Genomic DNA, 25685 nt, shown 5'->3' with positions numbered 1-25685 from the left:
TTAATTAACATATTAGGTAGAATAACAGTATTTAACCCATGAAAGTTCCAATATAAAAAGATCATTGAAAAGGTGTGAAAGAATATGGTGCTTTTAAAATTATTTCAAACACATTGGGGATTTAAGTATGTTCATTATAGAGATTTTTATGGCAAGTAGGAATATATAAATAACCAATATCTCAAACCATTTGAAAATCTCTATGTAATATGTCCATTAATGAGGTAAAGATGGATATGCTGACTCTAAAAAGTTGATTTAAAACAGTTTGCTTATATAAGATCTCTCATCACAGAATTTATTTTAGTAGCAAGAAAATGAGACCACTCTGATGTCAATCACAAGGTAACTGCATAAGACTGGAAAAAAGCATATGTATATCAACACTTAATATATAAAAAATTACTGTGTTCTCATAAGTATTTTTGCATACACATATGACTGGTGAATTATAAAGCATAAGTTGAATACTCAACAATGGATGCCCATCCTGTACAAATGTGATTTAGGACAAAATACTAAAAAAAGGAAAAATAATTTACAGGAAAAGGAAGATTGCACAGACTCCTCAGAGGAGAAAAAGCCCACTTTGTTGAAATGGGTTCAACATTCCCCTTAAATTTTCCCTGTTGGTTATTTTGGCAAATGCACCCCCCAACCATCTCCATCCTTATTGTACTAGTTAATGTTCTTTCTTGATGATCTGTCTCCCCACCTAGAACATGAGCTACACGATGGAACTGCCTGTTTTTAGTTGCTAACTCTCCAGCAAGGGAGCAGTGCTTTCACAGAATAGGAACTACTGAACTGGAATCAGTGAGGTCCATCTCTAATGGTTTCTAAAGGAATTCTTCTTCTGTCCCTCCAGCCTCACTATACGGCCTTGTGATGCCATGAATTTGGGAACAGAGGACCACATCAAGGGAGATTGACAAGGGCCCCTGCATAGCAGCTAATTGTGACCAGAGAAAACAAAGACTTGCTGGGTTGTGGACTTGGAGTAAGGTAAGTAACAAAATATTGTGTATAGGACTAGACCCAAGCCAATGGCAAGAGTCAACCAAACCAGCAGTGTCTCTGAGTTCATCCTCCTGGGACTCTCCTCCCGGCCTGAAGACCAGACATCCCTCTTTATCCTCTTCCTCACCATGTACCTGGTCACCATAATCGGGAACCTACTCATCATCCTGGCCATCCACTCTGACCCCCAGCTCCAGACCCCCATGTATTTCTTCTTGAGTTTCCTGTCCTTCACTGACATTTGCTTTACAACAACCATTGTCCCCAGGATGCTGGTGAACTTCCTGTCAGAGAAGACCATCTCCTATGCTGGGTGTCTGACACAGATGTATTTCATTTATGCTCTGGGCAACACTGACAGCTGCCTTCTGGCAGTCATGGCCTTTGACCGCTATGTGGCCATCTGTGACCCCTTCCACTATGTCATCACCATGAACCACCACCGCTGTGTCCTGCTGGTGGCCTTTTCCTGCTCACTTCCTCACCTCCACTCACTCCTACACACACTGCTACTGAATCGCCTCATCTTCTGTGACTCCAATGTCATCCATCACTTCCTCTGTGACCTCAGTCCCCTGATGAAGTTGTCATGCTCCCCCACTTTTGTCAATGAAATTGTGATAATGTCAGAAGGTTCCATTGTTTTGGTGACCCCCTTTCTGTGCATTATTTTCTCTTATCTACGAATCCTCATCGCAGTTCTCAAGATCCCCTCAGCCGCTGGCAAACGCAAAGCCTTCTCCACCTGTGGCTCTCACCTCACCGTGGTAACTCTCTTTTATGGAAGCATCTTCTATGTCTATTTACAGCCCCTGTCCACCTACACTGCCAGGGACCACATAGCAACACTTGTCTACACAGTTCTGTCCTCCATGCTAAACCCTTTTATCTACAGTCTGAGAAACAAAGACCTGAAACAGGGCCTGAGGAAGCTGATGGGCAGGAGAAAGTCCCAGGCAGCACCCTCTTGACAAACCCACAAATGGAATCTGCTCCACTCAAATCTGGTCTCTACTAGACCCTCGTGAAAACTGAACTATTGCAAGTTAACTTGTGTTCACATCCATTGATGACAGCTGACCTATGGCCCTGCCTCTGCTGAAATCATGATATTTTTCCTCACTATTCCCCCATTTCCCCACAAAGATTCATCATGTTCTCATCCTCCAAATGCTGCTTTAAACTAATCATTTTCCAACATGTATATCCTGAACAAATTGCTCTCCTTTTATAAGACTTACCCCCCAAAACATTTCACATTTCAGTATATTGCTAAAAACAGCCACCTAATTTATAGCTGTTTAATATCTTTGCAAACATTTTAAGGAAAAAAGAATGGGGGGAGAAGAATTACATTTTAGCTACTTTTCTCATTTTGAGGATTTTTATAATTCCTTATTTTTCTCTTTCATAAAATTTTTTCTTGCTTAAAAATTAAGTTTTTGCCTTACTCTTATCTTTCTATTCTTGATTGTTTCATTGTGTTTTTATTTCTTTTTTATTTTCTCTTATTTCTTTTTACCATACAATAGAAAAATGGTAATGGCCAGAATGAACAAGACCCAAGGATGATTACATGAAAGTTATCCATTCCACAATGGGGGTAACTTTCCTCCATCTATCTCTAAAGCTGTGTGTTTAAAAATATGTGATTTAATACTTTGTTCTAGAAACTCCTACTCCTAGGATTCTAACCTATGGAAATATCATTATAAGTCTATATGGATATTGAGATATATTTTTTCAGTGATTCCAAATTTATGACACATAAAAATTGACAACTTAAAATCCTATCAACAAAGAATGGGGAAATGATTATTAACTACAGAGCATGTAAGAATATGCAGCAAGTTGGAAGAATCAAATGGATGTTTATCCCCTGAAAGCCATTAGGTGGAAAAATGAAGATAAGTAACAAGTATGAAACTGAATTCATTGTTTTTAAAGATTATATAAATATATATGTGGGCAAAGTCAGTGCAGTAGGTGAGAGAGAGGGAGAGAATTTCCGATTAACACATTTATAATCTCTGATTTGTTTAAAATAACACATGGAATATAAACCTCTTAATAAATCAGATGACTAATGTAATGGTGAGAGACTTTCTTTGTAAGGTCCAAAGAGGTGAAATCTATATGTATGCCTTTCTGAAACATGTCATTATTTGGCTCTTTCACTTGAGTTATAATTTGATAGTATATAGCATTCTAGGTACCAAAACTTGTTTAAAGATATATCTGCATCATCCTACTGCATCAAGTGTTTTTGTTGAAAAACAAGAGGTCATTGTGATTTGTGTTCCTTTGTGACCTCCTCCCCTAATCACAGTCAACAGATAACCTACACCAAACCAGGTTGCCACTGTGGGCTATGGGAGAGCAAATGCGGATTCTACCGACTTTACTCCAAGCCTGAGCACTGGAACCTGGTCATTTTCCTTGGAAATTGATAAGCCCATTTTAAAATTTAAATGAAAATGAAAACACCTTAGAATAACCAAGACAATCTTAAAGAAAGACCACAAAGTTGGAGGAAACACATTACCAAATTTCAAGACTTCAACAAAGCTAAAATAATTAATATAGTAAACTATTTTTATAAGAATAATAGGGGAGAAGATAAAACAAGAAATAATCAGAGAGGGAGACAAACCACAAGAGACTTTCAACCATAGGAAACACCCTGAGGGTTGCTGGAGGGGAGGAGGGTGGGGAATCGCATTAAGGAGGGGTGAATTGTATTAAGGAGGATTCGCATAAGGAGGATCATTAAGGATGTAATGATCACTGGGTGTTATATACAACTGATGAATCACTTAACTCTACCTCTGAAACTAATAATACACTATATGCGAATTAATAGAATTTAAATTTTTTAAAAAGTGAACAAAAAATTTGAGCAGACACTTTACAAAAGAAGATATTCAAATGGCCAATACCGCATATGAAAGACACTCAAAATCATTACTTATCAGGGAAACATAAGTTCAAGTCACAATGTGATACCACTGAACACTCAATAGACTGACTACAATTAAGAAAACAATACAAAATTTTTGTAGGAGTTGGAGCAACTGAAACTCATATATTGATGGTGGGAATGTGAAATTATGTAATCACTTTGGAAAACAGTTTGGCAATTCTTAATAAAATTAAACATACAACAACAATTGTCTATAAAAAATCTTGTATAAAGTATTCACAGCAGCTTTATTTGTAGTAGAACAAACTAAAAACAACTCCAACGTTCATCAACAGGAATTAGATAAACAAATCATCAGTAAAAGGCTGTACACTTACGATTTGCATTATTTTACTATATGTAACCTATATTTCAATTTTAAAAGAAGTTGGATGACCTAGAGATGATGAGCAAAGGCTTTGGAACTATTAGCACTGGTGCACAGTATAGATTAATATCATGCAAATGTGTGCTTCATCTAAAATTAAGGGACAGTATAAGAAGAATATCTTTGGAAATTCAGGGAGGTGCAGAGATGGGAATGAGAGGGACAGGGGTGATGTTACCTATCACCTCACAAAAATCATCTCCACCTTACAAAATGTCCGTGTCTTATGACTCCAGCTGACTTGACTTGAGTCCACAGCAACATCTGCAGTCCAGACAGAAGGATACATTGCTGCTCAGAATTCCACCTACATTCCTCTAAATTTTCCTGTGCATATTCCTAAAGGAAAAATGGACTGAATAGTAATTTCATTCAGTGGTGCTAAATTAAGACTGACCATAGGCGATGCCTCTCTCTTTCCTGGTAGAGATTGGCCCATCATCCTTTGCTATTCTACTCCTTCCTAGAAATGAAAAGCAGCAGCTCTGGAGAGCCTAATCCTGCCACATGCCTCTAGAGGGCAGTATAGCTGAACCAGTGAAGCCCAGTCTAGGGTAAGACAGGTAGAAACTGGAAAAGTCAGGAGACCCATGGCAGTTGAAAAGAGGTCACATAATGGGAAATAATGGCAGGAAAGGGAGTTATCATTCTTTCCTTAAAAACCACCTCAGCGTAGTGATCTGAAGGGGCACGTGCGCCAGAATGTTTATAGCAGCAATGTCTACAATAGCCAAACTATGGAAAGAACCTAGATGTCCATCAACAGATGAATGGATAAAGATGTGGTATATATACACAATGGAATACTATGCAGCCATCAAAAGAAATGAAATCTTGCCATTTGCGACGATGTGGATGGAACTAGAGGGTATCATGCTTAGTGAAATAAGTCAATCAGAGAAAGACAACTGTCATATGATCTCCCTGATATGAGGAAGTAGAGATGCAACATGGGGCGTTTAGGGGGTAGGAAAAGAATAAATGAAACAAGATGGGATCAGGAGGGAGACAAAACATAAGTGACTCTTAATCTCACAAAACAAACTGAGGGCTGCTGGGGGGAGGGGGGTTGGGAGAGGGGGGCGGGGTTATGGACATTGGGGAGGGTATATGCTATGGTGAGTGCTGTGAAGTGTATAAACCTGGTGATTCACAGACCCGTACCCCTGGGGATAAAAATACATTATATGTTTATAAAAAATTAAAATTAAAAAAAAAAAACACCTCAGCACATGAGACTAATAGTCTTAGTTGTTCCTCTCATATGTGGTGTTGAGTCATGGCCAATATAAAAAGACACCCTTGGACTAATTTTCCCTTAAGAAGGACAACTTGAAAGCAAAAAAAAAAAAAAAAAAAAAAGAACAACTAGAGGGCGCCTGGGTGGCTCAGTTGATTAAGCGACTGTCTTCAGCTCATGTCATGATTTCAGATTCCTGGGATTGAGTTCCACATCGGGCTCCCCCTACTCAACCCCCCATGTTGCATCTCTACTTCCTCATATCAGGGATATGAGGAAATATACATAAATATACATAAAATATTTTAATCCCATATTAAGGCTAAGTTTTAAGGGTATGAAAAGGAATGGAAAGGAGAACAAGAGAAGACATAAGAACAAGAGGGGAATGTTGACATGACAGAGTTTATCACATACCAATGATGACTTCACTCTGGAACTTCCAAAAAAATGAAAAAGGATTGTGAAAGTTTTTGGATATTTGAACTGAATTGCACCTGCTGCGTGAATACAATCACCTGGCAATCCCTTGAGGAACACAAAGGTTTTTGGTGAGCATAGTGTACTTGAATTAGTCTTGTGTCACAAATACACATGGCAACAACACTTGTGATCACACAACATTGGCTCTGAGGACTAAAAGGGATTTAAAGGGTCAGGAGCTTAGTTAAGTGTGTGGACTCAAGGAAATTACTATTCTGAAGACTCATTCTAGTCACTAGAGGGAAGTCTTCTTCTAGGAAACTGGATGAATTTGACATTTGGCCCAGAAATATGATGAAGCAGTATTTTAATGAACTATGCATTTACTAAGCTGACTCAGCATCTTGCTGATTGATAACTGGGAAAGAACACATACCCTCCTCACCCAGGAAGGAGCAATTGCCATGTTGACAGCAATACTATCTGATATAAACAGCAGTGGCCAGGATCAGATAAGAGAGATTCACTTGTGGGAACAGTATGGCCAGCCTAAACCATGACAAGATTTAAATCCTAAGCATGGTGTTTACTGACACCCCTAAAAAGGAACTTTGGCTTGCTATGATACATTTGGTAATGTCAAACAAGTGAAGGTTCAATCTTGGATCATCCCCATGGGAGATAAATGTGTGGTGCTCCACAACGATACCTAAGTCCTAAGTCAATATAAAACTTGTTCTTTGGTGAATGAAATATATTTATGCCCCAGAATTTACTTCTAGAAAAATGACTTATGTAATTGAATGTCTCTGTTGAAGCCTGTAAAAAATAGAACTTATTGTGGAGGGGGGTGGTAAAAGGGAAAGAAATAGTCCAGCTGAAAAAGGTATATCAGAAATCGTGCGAAGTAACATACTCCTGGTTCGATATGATTACTGGGAAGGAATACCACCTCTTCATTGGATAATACAGGTCCTAGTGTTGCAAAGTTTTAAAACATCTATTTTTGTACATCATATATATGGAAATTACTGTTTTAAGAATTTTTTAATACCTAAGAAATATATAGCAAGTAAGTATTGATAATTGCCAGCAGTTGGTTGGAAGGAAAGAATTAATGGGTAGACTATAATGATTTCTTCATCCTCCAGAAAACCTGAGGATTTGGCTCTTATATCCCCATCTTACAGTTGTAGTTCAAAGAATGTGTAAGAATATACCAGCTCTAAGATAAACTAGGATCCTGCTATGTAGTAAACCAGTGTGCTGTGACTCTTTGTCAAGATCGCCTATTGGGTAACCAGTAAGGGACAAGAACAGCTGCACAGAAAAATAGGAGTTAGAAACACATCCCACCTTTTGCCTCATTTTATCTGAGAGAGAAAGATGGGTCACCAAGAACTCTCCAGGAGCCCTCTACGGAATTTGGCCAGGGTTCTTGTTCTTGCTGCATCTGCACAAAAACCGACATGGACTGATCCACATATGTAGCCTCAATATGTGCCATCAGTGTTTCCATCAGTACGTGATAGATATAGGCTTCATTACGTTGGATTAAGTGAACTTCCTCGAATGGGTCATCCAAGATAACCACCTTAACAGCAGATATCTAAGATACCTACCTTAATGCCAACTCATTGCACATAAAATAAAAATACTTCAATTAAAAAAAGACAGAAACACATCCCAGAGAGGGCTATATGATCATCAAGATATAAAACCCAAAGAGACCCCAGATCTGATGCCATTCTTAATCTGTGGTGGTCTGGCTCATGTCTTCACATTGACCATCTCTTCACATTGACTGTCTCTTCACCTGACCATTCACATTCTAGTGTGAAATTACTGTGAACATAGAGAGATACATAGAGGATAAATCGGACTTCTACAGTGCTTCTGAGTGTATGATGTACTGCCCAGCATTTATCCTATTGTGAAGCTATGTCAGTTTGAAGCTGGGTGTAACTTGTTGTGGCTCACAAATTTGATTGTCAGACCCTACCCAAGACCCAGCCTTAGTGATCATGCAGAATAGGCACTGCAATACTTAAGAGGTTGTTACAAGAAAAGAAAAATTAGAGCCCAATATCACTCCTGAACATTCTAAACAAAACATTTAGTAAAAGAAATGCAATATACTGTATAAAAATTAAAATGACATATCTGATAAAGGGTTAGTATCCAAAATCTATAAAGAACTTATCAAATTCAACACCCAAAAAAATCAAACAAACAAACAGTTAAGAAATGGGCAGACGATAGGTATAGACATTTTTCCAAAGAAGACATACAGATGGCTAACAGACACATGAACAGATGCTCAACATCACTCATCACCAGGGAAATACAAATCAAAACCACAGTGAGATACCACCTCACACCTATCAGAATGGCTAAAATTAACAACACAGGAAACAACAGGTGTTGGTGAGGATATGGAGAAAGGGGAACCCTCTTACACTCCTAGTGGGAATGGAAACTGATACACCCACTCTGGAAGACAGTATGGAGGTTCCTCAAAAAGTTAAAAGTAGAATTTCCCTATGACCCGGTAGTTGCACTATGAGGTATTTACCCAAAGGATACAAAAATACAGATTTGAAGGGGTACATGCACTTCGATGTTTATAGCAGCATTATCAACAATAGCCAAACTATGGAGAGAGCCCAAATGTCCAACAACTGATGAATGGATAAAGAAGAGGTAGTATATGTATGTATGTGTATATATATATATGTATACACACACACACACACACACACACACACACACACACACACACACACACAATGGAATATTACTCAGCCATCAAAAAAGAATGAAATCTAGGGCACCTGGGTGGCTCAGTGGGTTAAGCCTCTGCCTTTGGCTCAGGTCATGATTTCAGGGTCCTGGGATCGAGCCCCACATCGGGCTTTCTGCTCAGCAAGGAGCCTGCTTCCTTCTCTCTCTCTCTGCCTGCCTCTCTGCCTACTTGTGATCTCAGTCCGTCAAATAAATAAAGAAAATCTTTAAAAAAAAAATGAATGAAATCTTTCCATTTGCACAATGTGGATGGAGCTAGAGGGTATTATGCTAAGTGAAAGAAGTCAGTCAGAGAAAGACAAACACCAGATGATTTCAATCGTATGTAGAATTTAAGAAACAAAACAGATGAACTTATGGGAAGGGAAAAAAGAGAGAGGGAAGCAACCCATAGAGACTATTAACAATAGAGAATAAACTGAGGGTTGATGAAGGGAGATGAGCAGGAGGTGGGGTAAATGGATGATGTATTAAGGAGGTCACTTGTTATGATGAGCATTAGGTGTTATATGTAAGTGATGAATCCCTAAATTCTATACCTGAAACCAATTTTGAATTTTGCTATATATTTAACTAACTAGAATTTAAATAAATACATGAAATTTAAAAATGATTATATTTCCATAAAGTGACCAAAATGAATTTTTAAAAAGAACTTATTTAAATAAGCTTTAAAATTCAAATACATAGAGATAAATCAAATGAAGATGTGGAGGACCTCTACACTGAAAATTATAAAGCACAATTGGGTAAAATTTAATAAGATGTAAGTGAGTGGCAAGACATTCACAAGTTCACAGATTAGAACATGGACTATTTCAATGATGCCATTCTCTCCAAATTAAACCATAGATTCAGTAAAATCCCATTCAAAACCCAAGCACGGGGCACCTGGGTAGCTTAGTCAGTTAAGTGTCCAACTCTTGATATTGGCATAGGTCATCATGATCTCAGGGTCATGGGACCAAGCCCCATATGGGGCTCCACACTCAGAGGGACGTCTGCTTTTCTCTCTCTATCTCTATCTCTATCTCTCCATCTGCCCACACCTCCTGTTTGTGTTCTCTCTCTCTCAAATTAAAAAAAAAAATAAATCTTTTTTTTTTTAACCCAAGCACGTATTTTTGATAGGCTGATTCATAAACTTATATGGAAGGGCAAGAAGTCAAGATTAGCCACAAATGAACTTGAAAAAGAGTAACAAGGTGGAAAACATATTCCACGAGATATCAAGACTTATAAAACGACAATCATTAAGTTAGAGTGACATTGGCTTGAAGGTCATCAGACAGACCAAAGGATGAAAGAGACACCCAAAACAGACCCTCACATTTATGCTTGGTCATGACAGAGGAGGCCCTGCAAAGCAATGGTAAGAGGCTATCTTTCCAAGAAACAGTTCCTGGTTACTTGCAGATACATACAGAAGGGGAAACCCCTATCGCACATCACATAAAATAATTAAGTCACAGTTGTAAACCTAAGTGTGAAAGATAAAACAACAAATTTTGTAGAAAATATCAAGAGTGGAATGGAAATATAAATACCCAGAGTGTCTTTATGCCTTTGGAATTGGGAATTTTTTCTTAAGATAGAAAATGAAAGAAACACAGAGGGGAAAAAAAAACAAGTTACCTTAAAATCGAGAATTTCTATTCATCAAAAGAAACTACTGAGAAAAGGAAAAAGCAAGTCACCAGGTGGAAGAAGTTACTTGCATTACCTATAACCCCATGGTTATGGATACATCTTATCCATAATACATTTTTAAATGCCTTGAATTAGTAAAATACAATAAAACAAAACAAAATAAAATAAGAGGCCACCCAACAGGAGGTGAGCAATAGACTTGAGCATGCGCTTTACAAGAGGATTTGCGATGACTGGGAAACACGAGACAGGGTTCCATCTCATTAACCCCCAGAGAAGGAGAAAATGAAACCACACATGTTGGTAGAGAGAGAGCACGAGAATGCATACAGTACTGCAGGGGGTAAGTTCCAACAAGCACACTGGAAAGATGATTTGGCATTATCTATTATGATTGAATATATGCATACCCTAGGATCCGAGTATATGCCCGACAGAAAGATGTGTAAATGGGCCCAAGTCTTTACAAGAATATTTGTAGCAACCAATATTCATGTTTATCGTCAGAAGAACCAAGAACCAAAAGCAACCCAAATGTCCATTAACAACAAAATTATTAATTAAATAGAAAGCTAACGATACAAAAGAATACTGTAAAACAATGAAAATGAGCTAGCTACAGCTACACAAAACAAAAATCTCGGGGGGGAAAAATACTCTCCCAAAAATCTCTGAAACATAACCTTGAACAAAAGAGGCCAGGCGCAAAAGAAGACCTATGATATGATTCCATTGATGTAAAGGTCAAAAGTAGGAAAACCTGATCTATAGTGCTAGAAGTCAGGAGATGGGTTATCTTTGGGAGGAGGAAAGAGGGAAGGTCAGTGATAACTGGGGGCATGGGAAAGAGGGCTTCTAAGGTACTGATAAGGTTCAGTAGTGGTTAAGTGGGTGTTTTCATTTTGTGATAAATCTCTTATGACTTGCATGATTTCTCATATGTGTATCACACTTCCATAAAATAGTGTTCAATCAATTCATAAAACACTCTTAAATCAACAAGTTACTTGTAAATTATCAAAATAACTTGACAGTCTTTGCCCTTCAGCTTGTAATGTTCTCTTATAATATTTATCAGGATTCAGCAAGCTGTTCTGCAAAAGGCCACATAGTATATAATTTGCAGGTCAGTGCAGTCTCTGTCACAGCTACTCAACACTGCCACTGTAGTGTGAAAGCAGTCACAGACAATATGTAAGTGAACAAGTGTGCTGTGTTCCAATAAAACGTTATTATAGACACAGGTGGTAGACATAATCTGGCTAGCAGGCCGTAATTCAGGAGCCCCTGATGTATACAGGTAGGTTGAGTTAGGCACTAAATGGAATATATTTTTATATTTATAAATTAATTTATATCAGTGGTCAGGTTGTTAGATATTTTTTTTTAAAGATTTTATTTATTTATTTGACAGGCAGAGATCGCAAGTAGGCGGAGAGGCAGGCAGAGAGAGAGGAGGAGGCAGGCTCCCCGCTGAGCAGAGAGCCCGACGCGGGGCTCGATCCCAGGACCCTGGGATCACGACCTGAGCCGAAGGCAGAGGCTTTAACCCACTGAGCCACCCAGGCGCCCCAGGTTGTTAGATATTTTTAATATCAGTGCTGTTTATAGGAACTGATAGAATATTCCATGGGAGGAAGAAGTTGCAGAACAATACAAATAGCAAGGCTTTATGTATATACGTGTTTGTGTATAAAGGGAAGAGTTCAATTGGGACTGGAAGAGGACACTCTTCACTTTCACTAACTAAACTTCTAAATTATTTGAGTATCTTACCATGAGTGCACACTACTTCTGAAATTTAAAAACAGAGCTACAAAAGGAAAGCTCCAGCCTAAAATTATGGTGCTTTTGGCACAGAAATGTGGTGACCTTGATCATTATGTTAGAGCAGATTCCAGATTCCTTTTTACGGGAGGCTTGGACTTACCAGGGGAACTTTCCAGGCTCACATCCAAGCAGGGGTGAGTTAACCTACTCAACAGATCGGTGTCCTGTCCCACTCCACAGGATCCCAGTCACATTTGCTAGAACGTGCAAAGGCCCCTGTCCTCATTAGGCTTCCTAACCTCAGCAAGCACATCTCAGTCCTAGCCCAGCGTGGCTGACAGTGAAAGCTGATGTCTCGGCCCTCACCAGACACTCAGAGGAGTGACCCTCTGGGCACCTGCTAATCCAGAACTCATCACCACTAACACAACTAGCAAAACCTAATGAAGAAAAACAATGTTCATGGAGGACTTCCTAAGCTCCAGTCCTCTGCATGGAAGGCTCAGTCTATTTTAGGTCAAGGATCCATGGGAGAATCTAATGAAAACAGTGTTAATCATCCTCAGAAAGGGGGGAAAAGCACATTTCTTCATACATAGGAAAGAAACACCCCATGTCAGGAGGTGCACAGTCTCTCGTAGCCCATCTAACAACGCTCTGGGGGAGTCAGGCATGCTCTACATGAAGAACCACCATCCTTAAGTCAAGACTAACATTGAAGCAAGCGAGACCATCAGGGGGCCTCCTGCCTGCCTACACTACGGATCTCCAAGGATCACTTTGCCTAAATTGGGTCTTGGCAGGATGCCCCCTACGCTTCCACTGAGGCTTCGTAGAGGAATTCACTGTTTCCTCTAAGGGTCTTGTGAAGGTTTTCTTCAAAGTGCACGGTAATCTCTTCCTGAAAACCCACAAGGGATATTTTTCTCAGATCAGAGAGCCAGAATTGGTAATGTGTCTCCTATATAACTGATGTGTTTTTATCTTTTGGATACTGAAAGTCATATACATGACCTTCTCGCCCTCTCCACTTTGGTCATCAGCAAGCTCAGAACCAAATACCCAGAAGGAGTATCAGTGCTTGCTGCTGATTTTGTGCTCTCTCATACTGTCTATCATCTTCTACACCTTACTTTTTTGCTTCTTGTCCCTTGGCTATTTTTTATTTATTTTCTAATTAATATTTAGTTTTAAATATATTTATTTTCTCTATGTTTGTTGTTTCTATCTTTCTAAACGACCCCATCCTTTTCAGGAGATGATGAAGCAGGAAAAAAAGAAAAAAAGAAAAAAGAAAAGAAAGAAAGAAAAGAGAAAGAAAGGAAGGAAGGGAAGGAAAGGAAAGGAAGAAAGAAAGGAGAGAGCAAGCAAGGAAGGGAGCCAAATACTTGACTAGTTTTTGGTTTTTTTTGTTTTTTTTTTTTTTTTCATGTTACTCTGGGATAATGCAGAGGGTAACTTTCAGGAACCACAACATACAGATTAATAGAAAATCTAGTCTCTCTCCCAAATATGCCCCTACCTCCTCTGATCTGTACAGAAATTCTCAAGGATGCTTTCCAGCATCCAAAGAGCCATACCTGCACATTCCTTAAGCCAAGAGCCAGAGGTACTCCCAGGAGTGCAGATGACTCCACATCAGCTGGGCCACAACTCCAGCTGAAACCGGAACAAGGCTAAGAGGGTTTGCAATGGATGAACTGTGTCAAATGTTACTCTGACTCCAAATCCAACACTTAGGAGCCCCTGGTATCGTCAACACCCCCTGAAACCAAAGAACCTCATATTACCCTATAAACCAACAGCAGACTTTAATCTATCTTCATCACTTGTCCTTGGATGAGCACCAGCACACACCCACACATGTGCTTATGTGCACACATATACACACTTTTCCATTGTCTGAAAACTGCTGGCCCCCTATCGATACTTCGCCCCTCCAAAATAAAAATACCAAGTCACCTCCATTGACATCCCCATCTTCCAGAATACCCATCATTGCTCCTCAACCCTTAGTCACCTACCAATGGGGAAGCTGAGCCACACCTATGAGACCTGACCATGAATCTGGGCAGGCTCTGGGAATAGTCTCAACACCAAGTAGAAGGCCCCTGACATTCCGCATCCCCTTGGGCTGTGATTTGCTTTCTAAACCTGGAGAGGGCACAGAGCAGACTTCCCCAAGGAACAGTAGGCAGAGAGAATAACCTATTCCCTCAGAGCACAAGGGGTCCCAAGGAGGCCTGGTGAAGGGAGGCCCAACCGTTATAGGCTGGGAGAGGTTTCTTAGTAACTGGGTAACAGTCTTCTGAAGGGAGGAGTCGGGCTGGGGCTGGGGATGAGAGGTGGGGACGAGAAAGAAATTTGAAACCCTGTGGGGGAAACCTGCTGACCAAGCACATGGCTCCTCCTTGTTCTCCTTGGTTTCCTGGAGCAGAGGTAAGGGAGAGGGTAAAGGGGCTGGGCGCTTGAACTGAAGTGCGGATCCTAAATAAATTTGCAGACATCGCCCAGAGACATCTTCTGCATCTAGAGAGGTTGCAGTGGAGAGAAAACATCTGGTTGCAACAAACAACCAGGTTCACAGTCCACGCTTACCAGGCATGCCTTCCCCGTCGCCCATCATCTGAGAACGGTGAGTTCCAAAGGGTCTGTGTCAAAATCCCCGCGAGGACTTTGATAAGATATCCATGAGTCAGGAAAGGGTTATCCATGTGTTTTTGTCAAAAAGAACCCAACGAAGTCAAGCACTGTGTGTGCACAAAGAAACGGGTGGTCCCTATGACTAAAGCCTCTGGCTTTCACATGTTTGGTTAACCTAAGTGTGGAACACGCAACCTTCCAGAATTTGACCACGCCTGCTTATTTACTTTATCAAAATATTTTCCCCCCATCTTGGAGTCTAAATTGCTCACTCTGGGGGCGGAGGTGCTGACCCTCTGCGGGGCGCTGTGCTTTCACGTGTTCACCGAGCCAACAGCACTGTGAGACAGGTTTTCCTATTAGTCCCACTTCACAGATGGAGAAACTGAGTCACAGAGCGGTTAAGTAACTTGCCCTAGACCGCTTACCTGGCAAGGACAAGACCCCATACCTAGAAAGTGGGCCCGAGCCCCCATGTGCTATGTGACCCCTGCCACAGGGAGAAGCCAGGAGGCCTGCGTTCCACTCTTGGGTCTAGCAGTTCAAATGTCAGGATGATGAAGGTCCTTGCTCCCAGCAGGCCTCAATCTTCCTCTTCTTAAAGTGAGAGGGCTGGACCACATGATCTCTAAGAGTTTCTCTGGTGCAGATTCCCTACGAGTGTGTCTCAAAGCTGAAGGAGAACGAAACCAAGGGGCACCTTCCAGCAGAGAAGGCTCCTGTCCTTCCTGTCCGGTCCCGGTCCCACCCACCATGAACTGCACGGAGTGCTGTTCCCTAGACAGTCACGTGAGGGCCGCTGCGCTTCTTCCTTCCATCTGTTCAGAATCCGAAATGAACATCCAGGCATTCTTTCATTCCACAAATATTTATCAAGGGACTACTATGTTCCAGGAACCACGCCAGAGGGGGTTGGTGTAACAAAGAACCAGACGTGGTCCTCATACTTGGGCAGCTCACAGTCTAGTGGGGAAGGCAGTGTTGTAAATACTAAGATTCAGTCCCAGTCCATAGTGTGTGGGCCGGAGGGCCGCCGGGGTCTGAAAGAATGTACTGCTGGAGGTTGGAGGCTAGAGGCTGGAGGCTGAAGGGGGGGACCTCCCGCCAGGGTAACAGACAGGGCTAATGGATGATTCAGGCGCGTGGAAAAGTAAGTCCCTAAGGCAAGAAGAAGCAAACACTGCCTTATGACTGGAGCATGAAATGTGAGAGGGCAGGGAGGGAGGCAGGAGACGAGCCACAGAGCCCACAGGAGCCACCTCACGGGAAGCGCAGTAAAGCCACAGGAAGGAACTGGCCCTCAGTCTGTGGGTAATGGGGAGGCTCATGCGGCAGGAAAGTGCCTGTGATGGGTTTGGGTCCCCCAAAAAAGATACATTGGAGTCCTAATCTCCAGTACCTCAGAATGTGACCTTATTTGGAGATAGGGTCTTTGCAGAGGTAATCAGATTAAAAGTGAAGTCATTAGAACGGATCATAATCCAACATGATCAATGTCCTCATGACAAGGGGAAATTTGGGCACATAAACACACAGGCATCAGGGAAGACAATGTGAAGAGACCAAGAGAGAAGACCGGCATCTACAAGACAAGGCGAGAGGCATGGGACAGACCCCGCACAGCCCCGGGAAGGAATCAACCCTGCCAACTCCTCTAGAACTGAGAGAAAACATATTTCTATTGTTTTAAGCTACGCAGTCTGTGGCCCTTTGTCATGGCAGTCCTGGGACACTAACCCAGACTTTAACCTGAAGAGTTAGGTGATCATGTTTTTATTGTTAAAAGAATGCTGTTTCTTCAGTGCAGAGAATGGATGGTGGAGGGGGTGTCCAGCGGGGCTGCGGGAACCCAATACATCACAGGGACAATACTGGAATAATCTAGGCGGGAATGATGGTTTTCACCAGAGTGCTGATGGGGAAATGAAAAGGTCCACAAGACTCAAGGGATTTAGGAGGTCAAACCAGCGAGATCCCTGGAGAAGCAAAGTCCATGCTGATGAGCCCTAGACAGAAAAAATGGAAAAATGATTCTGATTCTGGCAACACCGGCCCCCTGTATGCTTCTAGTCCCAGCCCCCTCTGCTCTCACAGCCAGATGTCCGTCCCTTCCCCTCTGCGTTTGGTCCAGCCCTGCTTCTCCTTCCCGGCCACCAGCTTCTTCTTTATCAGACACTTCCCAGTTGCCCCATGACGTATATTGTGTTTGTGGCTTACAAACTGCTTTCACATACACGTCCCTCACGTTTCTCCTGAAAGCAGGCTTTAGTTTGTCTTATGTAGGAAGAAAGTGAAGCAGCAGGGAAGGGATTTTGCCAAAGACATGCTGTGAGTCGTGGAGCCAGGATTTGAGCCCACAGCTTCTGTTTCAGCATCCCGAGTGTTTTCCTGTGCCCTGCCACCACTCAGGTCAACACGGGGCTTGAGAGAGGTCCTGTCTCTAGCAGTTACAGTAGAGGACTCCATACAACATTGATTTTGAAAGCCTGTCAGTTGCTGGAATAAGGATGTGAAGGTAGAAGACTTCCACAGTGAAAAATAACATCCCTGCACATTTGCTTCTGGCATAATCTTGTTGAAGGTTTGCTAAAGTGTGAGGACATACCATTTTGTGTTTAAGACCATCCTCGCTGGGATCCAGGCTCTGGCCCAGGTGGGCTGCATGATCTTGAGAAAAGCACTCAACATTTTTCACCTCAATTTTCTTTTTTCCTTTTTTTTAATTTAAATTCAGTTAGCCAACATATAGTACATAATTAGTTTCCGATTCTTCTGTTGCGTAAAACACCCAGTGCTCATCACATCATGTGCCCTCCTTAATGCCCATCACCCAGTTACCCCATCCCCCCCACCTCCCCTATGGCAACCCTCAATTTGTTTCCTAATGTTAAGAGCCTCTCGTGCTTTGCCTCCCTCTCTGATTTCTTCCCATTCAGTTTTCCCTCCCCCTCCCTATGATCTTCTTTGCTATTTCTTATATTCCACATATGAGTGAAACCATATGATAATTGTCTTTCTCTGTTTATTTCACTTAGCATAACAGCATCCAGTTCCATCCATATTGATATAAATAGTAGGTTTTCATTGTTTCTGATGGCTTAGTAATATTCCGCTGTATATATGAACCAGATCTTCTTTATCCATTCATCTGTTGAAGGACATCTTGGCTCCTTCCAGTTTGGATAGTGTGGACACTGCTGTTATAAATACTGGGGTGCAGGTGCCCCTTCTTTTCACTACATTTGTATCTTTTTTTTTTTTGACTTACAGGAAGTTTAATTATTAACATTCATCGTAATTACGAGATGTTTTTCTTCCGCTCCCATCCGAGGAAGGCCGTCTGCCCGCCCTTTGGAGACATGTGACCCGCTTCTGGGGCGAGAGAATGTCTGATGGACCTCTAATTCGTCTTAATCTTTACGGTAAATATCGGCAGTGCAGTTTGTGGGTTGTAGGGTAGCTCTATCTTCAACTTCTTGAGGAACCTCCATACCATTTTCCAAAGTGGCTGCACCAACTTGCATTCCTACCAACAGTGTAGGAGGGTTCCCCTTTCTCTGCATCCTCTCCAACATTTGTTCTTTCCTGTCTTGTTAATTTTAGCCATTCTGACTGGTGTAAGTTGGTATCTCAATTTTCTTACCTTTTAAAAGGGAATGCTGTTCAGAGCCAGATCAGAGTTGTTTGGAGTGATATGCATGAGGTATTTAGCTCAGTGCCTGATATATAGTAAGGACTCGATATGTCTTGGGCACAACTGCTATTATCTGCCTTAATTTCATACTCATTTCCAAATCCTGAAAGCACACAAAAATATTTCTTTCTCAGCATCTCACAAATTTAGGTGAAGGGTGGTCAAACAGTGAAAAATCTAAAGGCTGTGAGATTTTGCAAAGAAATCAAGAATAATTGCTTTCAAGAGCATCCTGGAACACCTGACAGAGAAGAGTATTAGGGCAGGAAGTAAAGGAAGAAATAAAGCAAGTGGTGAAGGCGAAGTAGAGGTGGAGTGAGAAGGTATGTACTGTCCCCATATTATCGAGAAGAACACCGCAAATCAACATATCAGATAATTGGTTCAAGACCACACAGACAGAAAATGAAGGAGCTGATTTCAAAATGTGTGCTTTTCCACAAGGACACCACACTAAACTCTTTGCTTTGCAGGGCATCTCTCCCTACACCTGTTTCATTGTGCTTGTTTAAAAATTCCTTCCCCCTAGACTCTAACCACCTTAAGAACAGGAATTGAGAATGACTCATCTTCATAATTTCAGTGTTGGGTTCCCAGTGAGCATTTAATTCAACAGTGTTGAATTATTGTGAAGGCACAAATCCCTGATGGCTAAGAGTGTTTCAATAAAGAGGTTCATATATAATAGAGGTTTTTCCCAGCTTTTAATGAAATGTTCACTCTGAAAGGGTGACTATGAACAATGTTTGCCTAGTTGGCATTCATCTTACTTAGTTGATTCACTTAGCTGTTTGGGGGTTTTTTGTTTGTTCATTTGTTTGCTTGCTTTGTTTTGTTTGCAAGGGTAGAAGAGAGACGAGCCTCAACCTGGCATATGTGAATAAGTATTTATGGGGAGGGACCCAGAAAAATAGGCATCACTGAGGTCCACCAGGGATTCTTTCTGAAAGGAAATCCTCTCTGATGTCCCTGCACTTAACGTAGGTTAAACTTTTGTATTGTTCAACTTCTTGTGGATTGTAGAAGGGAAGACAGAATCATGGACAATTTATAGGAATCCTAGGAGAGAGAGGAATAAATTGAAACTTGTTGAATTGAAAATTCTATGATTTTCCATACTCGCTGGCACAGGCAGGATTATGGAGAGAGTCAACCAAACCAGTAGTGTCTCTGAGTTCATCCTCCTGGGACTGTCCTCCCGGCCGGAGGACCAGAAGCCACTTTTTGCCCTGTTCTTCATCATGTACGTGGTCACACTGGTGGGAAACCTGCTCATCATCCTGGCCATCCGCTCTGACACTCAGCTCCAGACACCTATGTATTTTTTCCTCAGCATCTTATCCTTCATTGACGTTTGCTACACAACAACCATTGTTCCCAAGATGCTAGTGAACTTCCTGTCAGAGAAGAAGTCCATCTCCTATGCTGAGTGTATGACCCAGATGTATTTCTTCTTAGCTTTTGCCAACACAGAAAGTTACCTGCTGGCGGCCATGGCCATTGATCGTTTTGTGGCCATATGTGATCCCTTCCACTATGTCACCATCATGAGCCACCGCCGCTGTGTTCTGCTGCTGGTCTTCTCCTGCTCCATCTCTGACCTCCATTCCCTCTTACTAGTTCTCCTGATAAATCGTCTCACCTTCTGCAACTCCAATGTTATCCCCCACTTCCTCTGTGACATCAACCCTCTGCTGAAATTGTCCTGTTCCTCCACATTCGTCAATGAAGTTGTAATTAACACAGAAGGATTGATAACCCTGGTGACCCCCTTTATATGCGTTATCATCTCTTACTTCCGGATCCTCATTGCTGTTCTTAAGATCCCCTCAGCTGCTGGGAAGCGTAAAGCTTTCTCTACCTGTGGCTCCCACCTCACCATGGTGACCCTCTTTTATGGAAGTATTATTTACGTTTATTTCCGACCCCTGTCCAGCTACACCGTCAAGGACAGGGTGGCCACGGTCATCTACACGGTTCTGTCCTCCATGTTGAACCCTTTTATCTACAGCCTGAGGAACAAAGACATGAAGCGGGGCATGAGGAAGCTGATGGGCAGGAGGAGGTCCCAGGCAGCATCTTCCTGAGCACACTCAGGAGCGAGTCTTCTCCTTTGAGCCTTCATTTCTGCTGATTCCTGGGATACATATCCAGCTACTAGAAACTAGCATACCTAAGCCGAGTATTCGTGGGAAATTGAATGAGTGACCAGACAAGAATATTGTACCTGTTCTTTCATATTCTTAATATCTTATATTTATTTTACAGTGTAATTAATATAGTACATACATATCATATATATGATACATATATACCCACCAATCAAAGCCACCTCATTAGGGCTCCCTTGCTAACCCAGGGTCTTTGCATCCATTTCTCATTCCCAACTCCCATTCCCTTTTCCTATTCACTCCTTCCAAGTGTAGCTGAAAACTTCTTACTAATTTTTCTTTACCAAATTTCTCCCTGTTCAATAACTCTAAGTTCCCAGTATCTTTGTGAATTTAAGAAACATCTTCAATTAAATGTGGTACATATATGCAATGGAATATTACTCAGCCATCAAAAAGAATGAAATCTTGCCATTTGTAATGACATGGATGGAGCCAGAGTGTCTGCTCCTAAGTAAAATAAGTCAGTCAGAGACAATTCACTCATACGTGGAATTTAAGAAACAAAATGAACAAGCAAAGAGAAAAAGAGAGAGAGAGGGGCAAACCAAGAAACAGACTCCTAACTATGGAGAACAAACTGATAGGCTACCAGAGGGGAGGGAGGTGGGAGTTGGGTGGATAGGTAATGGGGATTAAGGAGGGCACTTGTGTCATACCAGGTGTCATATGGAAGTGTTGAATCACCATGTCACATACCTGGAACTAATATTACACTGTATGTTAACTGAAATTTAAATAAAAACTTTTTTGAAAGAAACATCTTCAATTAGTTATTTGAATTGCTGCCATTTCAATGCCTGTGAAATTACTTAAAGTGTGTGTGTGTGTGTGTGCGCGCGCGCGCGTGCGGGTGCATGTATATGTTGTCTTCATAAGATTAAGACCTCCCCAACAGCAGAGGCCATTTTTGCACACTAGGCAGAGAAAAGATGATGTCTACCCCATTTTTGGACTCTCTCTCAGCACAATGTCCTAGGTCCTGAACACAGTGTAGAATCAAGGGTTGGCCCTAAGCAGCTGGTTGACTTAGCAGCTTCGGTCCAGCACTCCAGGTGACCTGGTCTGCTTCTGTATGTCTTCCCTGGCATCTTTCCCTTTGTCTTCTGGCAGCTTTTGGTCCATCCCCTCTTCCTGAGCATCTTTTTGATGTCATTCACCCTGAAAGTATCTGTATTTTTTACATCATCACTAACCATTGGTCTATTTTCTAGGATGAGGGGACAAATTTTTTGTAACGAGCTTCATTCTGAGTGGCATTTGAAGATAGAACTAGACCCAGTATTTTTTTTATTTAATTTAATCTTTTCAGTGTTCCAAGATTCATTGTTTATGCACCACATGCAGTGCTCCATGCAATATGTGCCCTCCTTAATACCCACCACCAGACTCACCTAATCCCCCAACTCCTCTCCCCTCCAAAACCTTCCGTTTGTTTCTCAGAGTCCACAGCCTCTCATAGTTTGTCTCCCTCTCCGTTCACTTTTCCGTTCCTTCTCCTAATGTCCTCCATGTTATTCCTTATGCTCCACAAGTAAGTGAAACCATATGATAATTGACTCTCTCCACTTGACTTATTTCACTCAGCATAATCTCCTCCAGTCCCATCCATGTTGCTACAAAAGTTGGCTATTCATCCTTTCTGATGGAGGCATAATATTCCATTGTATATATGGACCATATCTTCTTTATCCATTTGTCTGTTGAAGAGCATCTTGGGTCTTTCTACAGTTTGGCGACTGTAGCTATTGCTGCTATGAACATTGGGGTACAGATGGCCCTTCTTTTCACTACATCTGTATCTTTAGAGTAAATACCCAGGAGTGCAATTGCAGGGTCATAGGGAAGCTCTATTTTTAATTTCCTAAGGAATCTCCACACTGTTTTCCAAAGTGGCTGCACCAGCTTGCATTCCCACCAACAGTGTAAGAGGGTTCCCCTTTCTCCACATCCTCTCCAGCACACGTTGTTTACTATCTTGTTAATTTTGGCCATTCTAACTGGTGTAAGGTGGTATCTTGATGTGGTTTTGATTTGAATCTCCCTGACGGCTAATGATGATGAACATTTTTTCATGTTAGACCCAGTATTTATAAGAATTGGGAAAGTAATTCCCGTCACAGTATAGGGAAGAAATTCAAAAGTCAGAGTTATCAAAAAGTGACATCCACCCTCACTGGGTCTTGCAAAGACAACTCACATATCAGACTGGAATTGAGCTAGATAACATTCAAGGTCACTTCCAATTCAGAGACATTATTTAATATTTAAGAGTTTCAGATTCCTCATTTTCAAAACTGACAACAGTAATATTTTATAATAAGGTATATGTCCAAGTAAGATTGACTCTAGAAAATGTCCTAGCTTTAGATATTTTGTTATAATTTTATTGGGCCATAGGGCTTAAAAGAAATGCCACACTTTCAATTATCTTGGGAAGATATTATTTCGGTGGCAAGAAATGAAAATTTGAATGGGTTAGAAAATTTGTTATTTAAGTGACCATCTAAGAGTAGAAAGGTTAAACATCATTGCCTGAGGCAATGCTTCTTTCCTAATCTCAACCTTTTCTTCCACCTGAAGAGAGTTTAGGTAATGTACTACCTCATTTTTTGTTTTTTGTTTTTTTCACCCTATTTCTGTTTCTACCCCAGGGAAGATGAGTGTCTTATCTGATTGGTAAATGTGAGAAGCTTATGTTTGGCATGTATCAAAGCAAAAATGGCACCAGGCAAAGTGAAATGGGCAAGGAAGACTTTATTCAAGACTCTCGCAATAGGGGGAGGGAGCAGAACTCAGTCTGAAAGAAAGGGTGGTAGGTTTGTAAGCTCTGGGCTGAGCTAGAGGAAAAGTACTAGAGGACGTTAGGAGAGTCATACACCATCTGTGTTTGCTAATTGGCTTTATCCAGAGGGAAAATAAACTTCCCGTTTCTCAGTGACAGAAGGCAATTTTGTAACTTGGCGTGAGGCACCCACAGACAATGGGAGATGGGATGCTATCTTCTTTGATGATTATGTATCAGAGGGATGGCTCCAGGTCCTTGAGAAAAGTAATCCTGGGTTGCAGAACTGTCAAGAGGCTTTTAAAAAGATTTATACCCCAAAGAGTCAGAGAAAGAACTTGCAAATTTTCTATGAAATGGAAGGTCAGGGCCCCAGAGTCACGAAGAAGACGACCATTGAGTCAAGCTGAGGGGAACAGTGAGGCCATCTTGGCTCAGTCCTCACCTGAGGGGAAGGAATTCCCCGCTTCTCTGAGCCTGTGGATGAGACAGCCTCATTTTCCCTCCCTTCTCTCCTGACCTTTGTCAGTATGAAGGTGTCTCCACCTGCCGCCTCCTCGTCCTATTTCTCGGGCCTCCTCAGAGAACACCCACGATCCTCGGAGAACCCCATAATCACATCCGGGTTCTGAGAGCCTCTTGCAGATTGTTCCTGGAGACAGAAACACACTTGCCCAAGCCTGTCTGTGTGGTGCTGGTGTCAGCGAATCAATAGTAATGTTCTCAACTAGAAATAATCTGTGACACTCCCCTGGGCCCCATTGAACTTCCCAGAGACATCCCCCCTTTCCAAACCAATGTTATGACTGGAACAACACTTCTGGTCCTTATTATGATTGCAAGGCACCCTTCAGCAGCAACCATCAGGAAACACTAAAAAAGCAAAGGCTCATCAACTTATTACTTATCGGAAATCACACAGCACACCTGGGGCCCACAGGCAGGCACCAGGCAGAGAGTGAAAGGGGAGGAGGGAAGCACAGGCCTCCGGTTCTGTTTTTACTGGGGTAGAGGGAGGGGGCCTAGGGCTTCCGTGGGCTCACTCTTGGTTGGTGAACTTAACACATAGGAGCAGGAATTTAAAGCAAGGGAAGAGAAAAGGCAAGTGACCTAAATGGCCCGTTTGATCAAAATCACCCAAGACATCTAAAACAAAGGAGCCTCGCTGAGAGAGGGGTCTTGTCTCTTTATCTGGTCCTGCAGCTGGCAGTGTGCTTATCTGAAGTGGGTGTTTCTTTGACATGGATGCCAAGGCGATCATTAATTCAGGCACTTGCACCAAAAAATGGGAAAAAGAAAAGAAAAAAAGCCATCAAGGCTTACACCAATTACACCACGCTCCCTCAAGGGGTTTCTCAAAGCCCAGCTACGCAGGCTGGAAACTTTCTCGGTTGTTTACTAGAACCCCATTTCAATTCTAGAATATGCGTTTTGGTGTATTCTAGTTGCCGGAACCTGAGCTTCCGATAATTTATTAAATTTCTGGTCATATGTTCAGATATGTTTTTAAAATTCTAATGATGTCTTTTGAAAGTCCTAGTTGTTCACGATCTATGCGTTGGGGAGATGGGGAGATGTCTATATTAGCCCCTCGTGCTTTCTTCTGAACCGTAAACACCGATTCTATGTGGCTAAGCACACAGGGGCTGTGGGACTAGACACAGGTGAGGGGAACACCTTCTCCTTCTGGGGGTCTTCACAGACACTTCGGCTCTGACCCCGGGGCATGACAAGGCCTCTGTCTCAGTGATGCGGGGGCATGAGATGTTTTTGTCTGAGTTGAGACAGGAAGCCCCTATCCTGGCAAGGGTTCCTGGGGGAACTTGGGGCCTGTGCCATCCTTGTAAGGTGGTCTCTGTGGTGTCATTCTCTTTCAGCTTTCCTGAACCTTCAGTAAAATGTCAGTCACAGGTGTAGCCTTTTCTTGACTCTGCTCTGGCCACCTAGGAAAGCTCCTGTACTCATGGAGATGGAGTAGGATACAGCCAAGTTTCTTTCCTTCTGACCAGACTGGAGGCAGCAAAAGCCTCTGGTCAGCATCCACGCAGCAAACCCACAAGGGGCAGCCGCGTGACTTGGAGGCCCGGGCAGGTCCCTATTCGACGAGGTAGTTCCTGGGGAAACTCTCAGAAAG

General features: G+C 41.9%; 2 protein-coding genes across 2 annotated transcripts; both read left to right on the top strand.

Annotated features, from left to right (window-relative positions):
- Window positions 1-1046: 1046 nt before the first annotated feature.
- On the top strand, window positions 1047-1991 carry LOC308353531 (olfactory receptor 1L8-like; the record flags this gene model as incomplete). Its single annotated transcript, XM_080820424.1, has 1 exon — window positions 1047-1991. One exon carries the CDS (start codon window positions 1047-1049, stop codon window positions 1989-1991), a length of 945 nt encoding a protein of 314 aa, XP_080676550.1.
- A 17743-nt stretch (window positions 1992-19734) lies between these two features.
- Window positions 19735-20682, top strand: LOC308353685 (olfactory receptor 1L1-like; the record flags this gene model as incomplete). The annotated part of the gene is made up of 1 exon (XM_080820675.1): window positions 19735-20682. One exon carries the CDS (start codon window positions 19735-19737, stop codon window positions 20680-20682), a length of 948 nt encoding a protein of 315 aa, XP_080676801.1.
- Between the last annotated feature and the right edge of the window lie 5003 nt (window positions 20683-25685).

Source organism: Martes martes (genome assembly GCF_963455335.1).
Source record: "Martes martes genome assembly, chromosome: 12".
Classification (NCBI taxonomy): domain Eukaryota; kingdom Metazoa; phylum Chordata; class Mammalia; order Carnivora; family Mustelidae; genus Martes; species Martes martes.
This window is presented reverse-complemented; position numbering and strand designations above follow the sequence as displayed.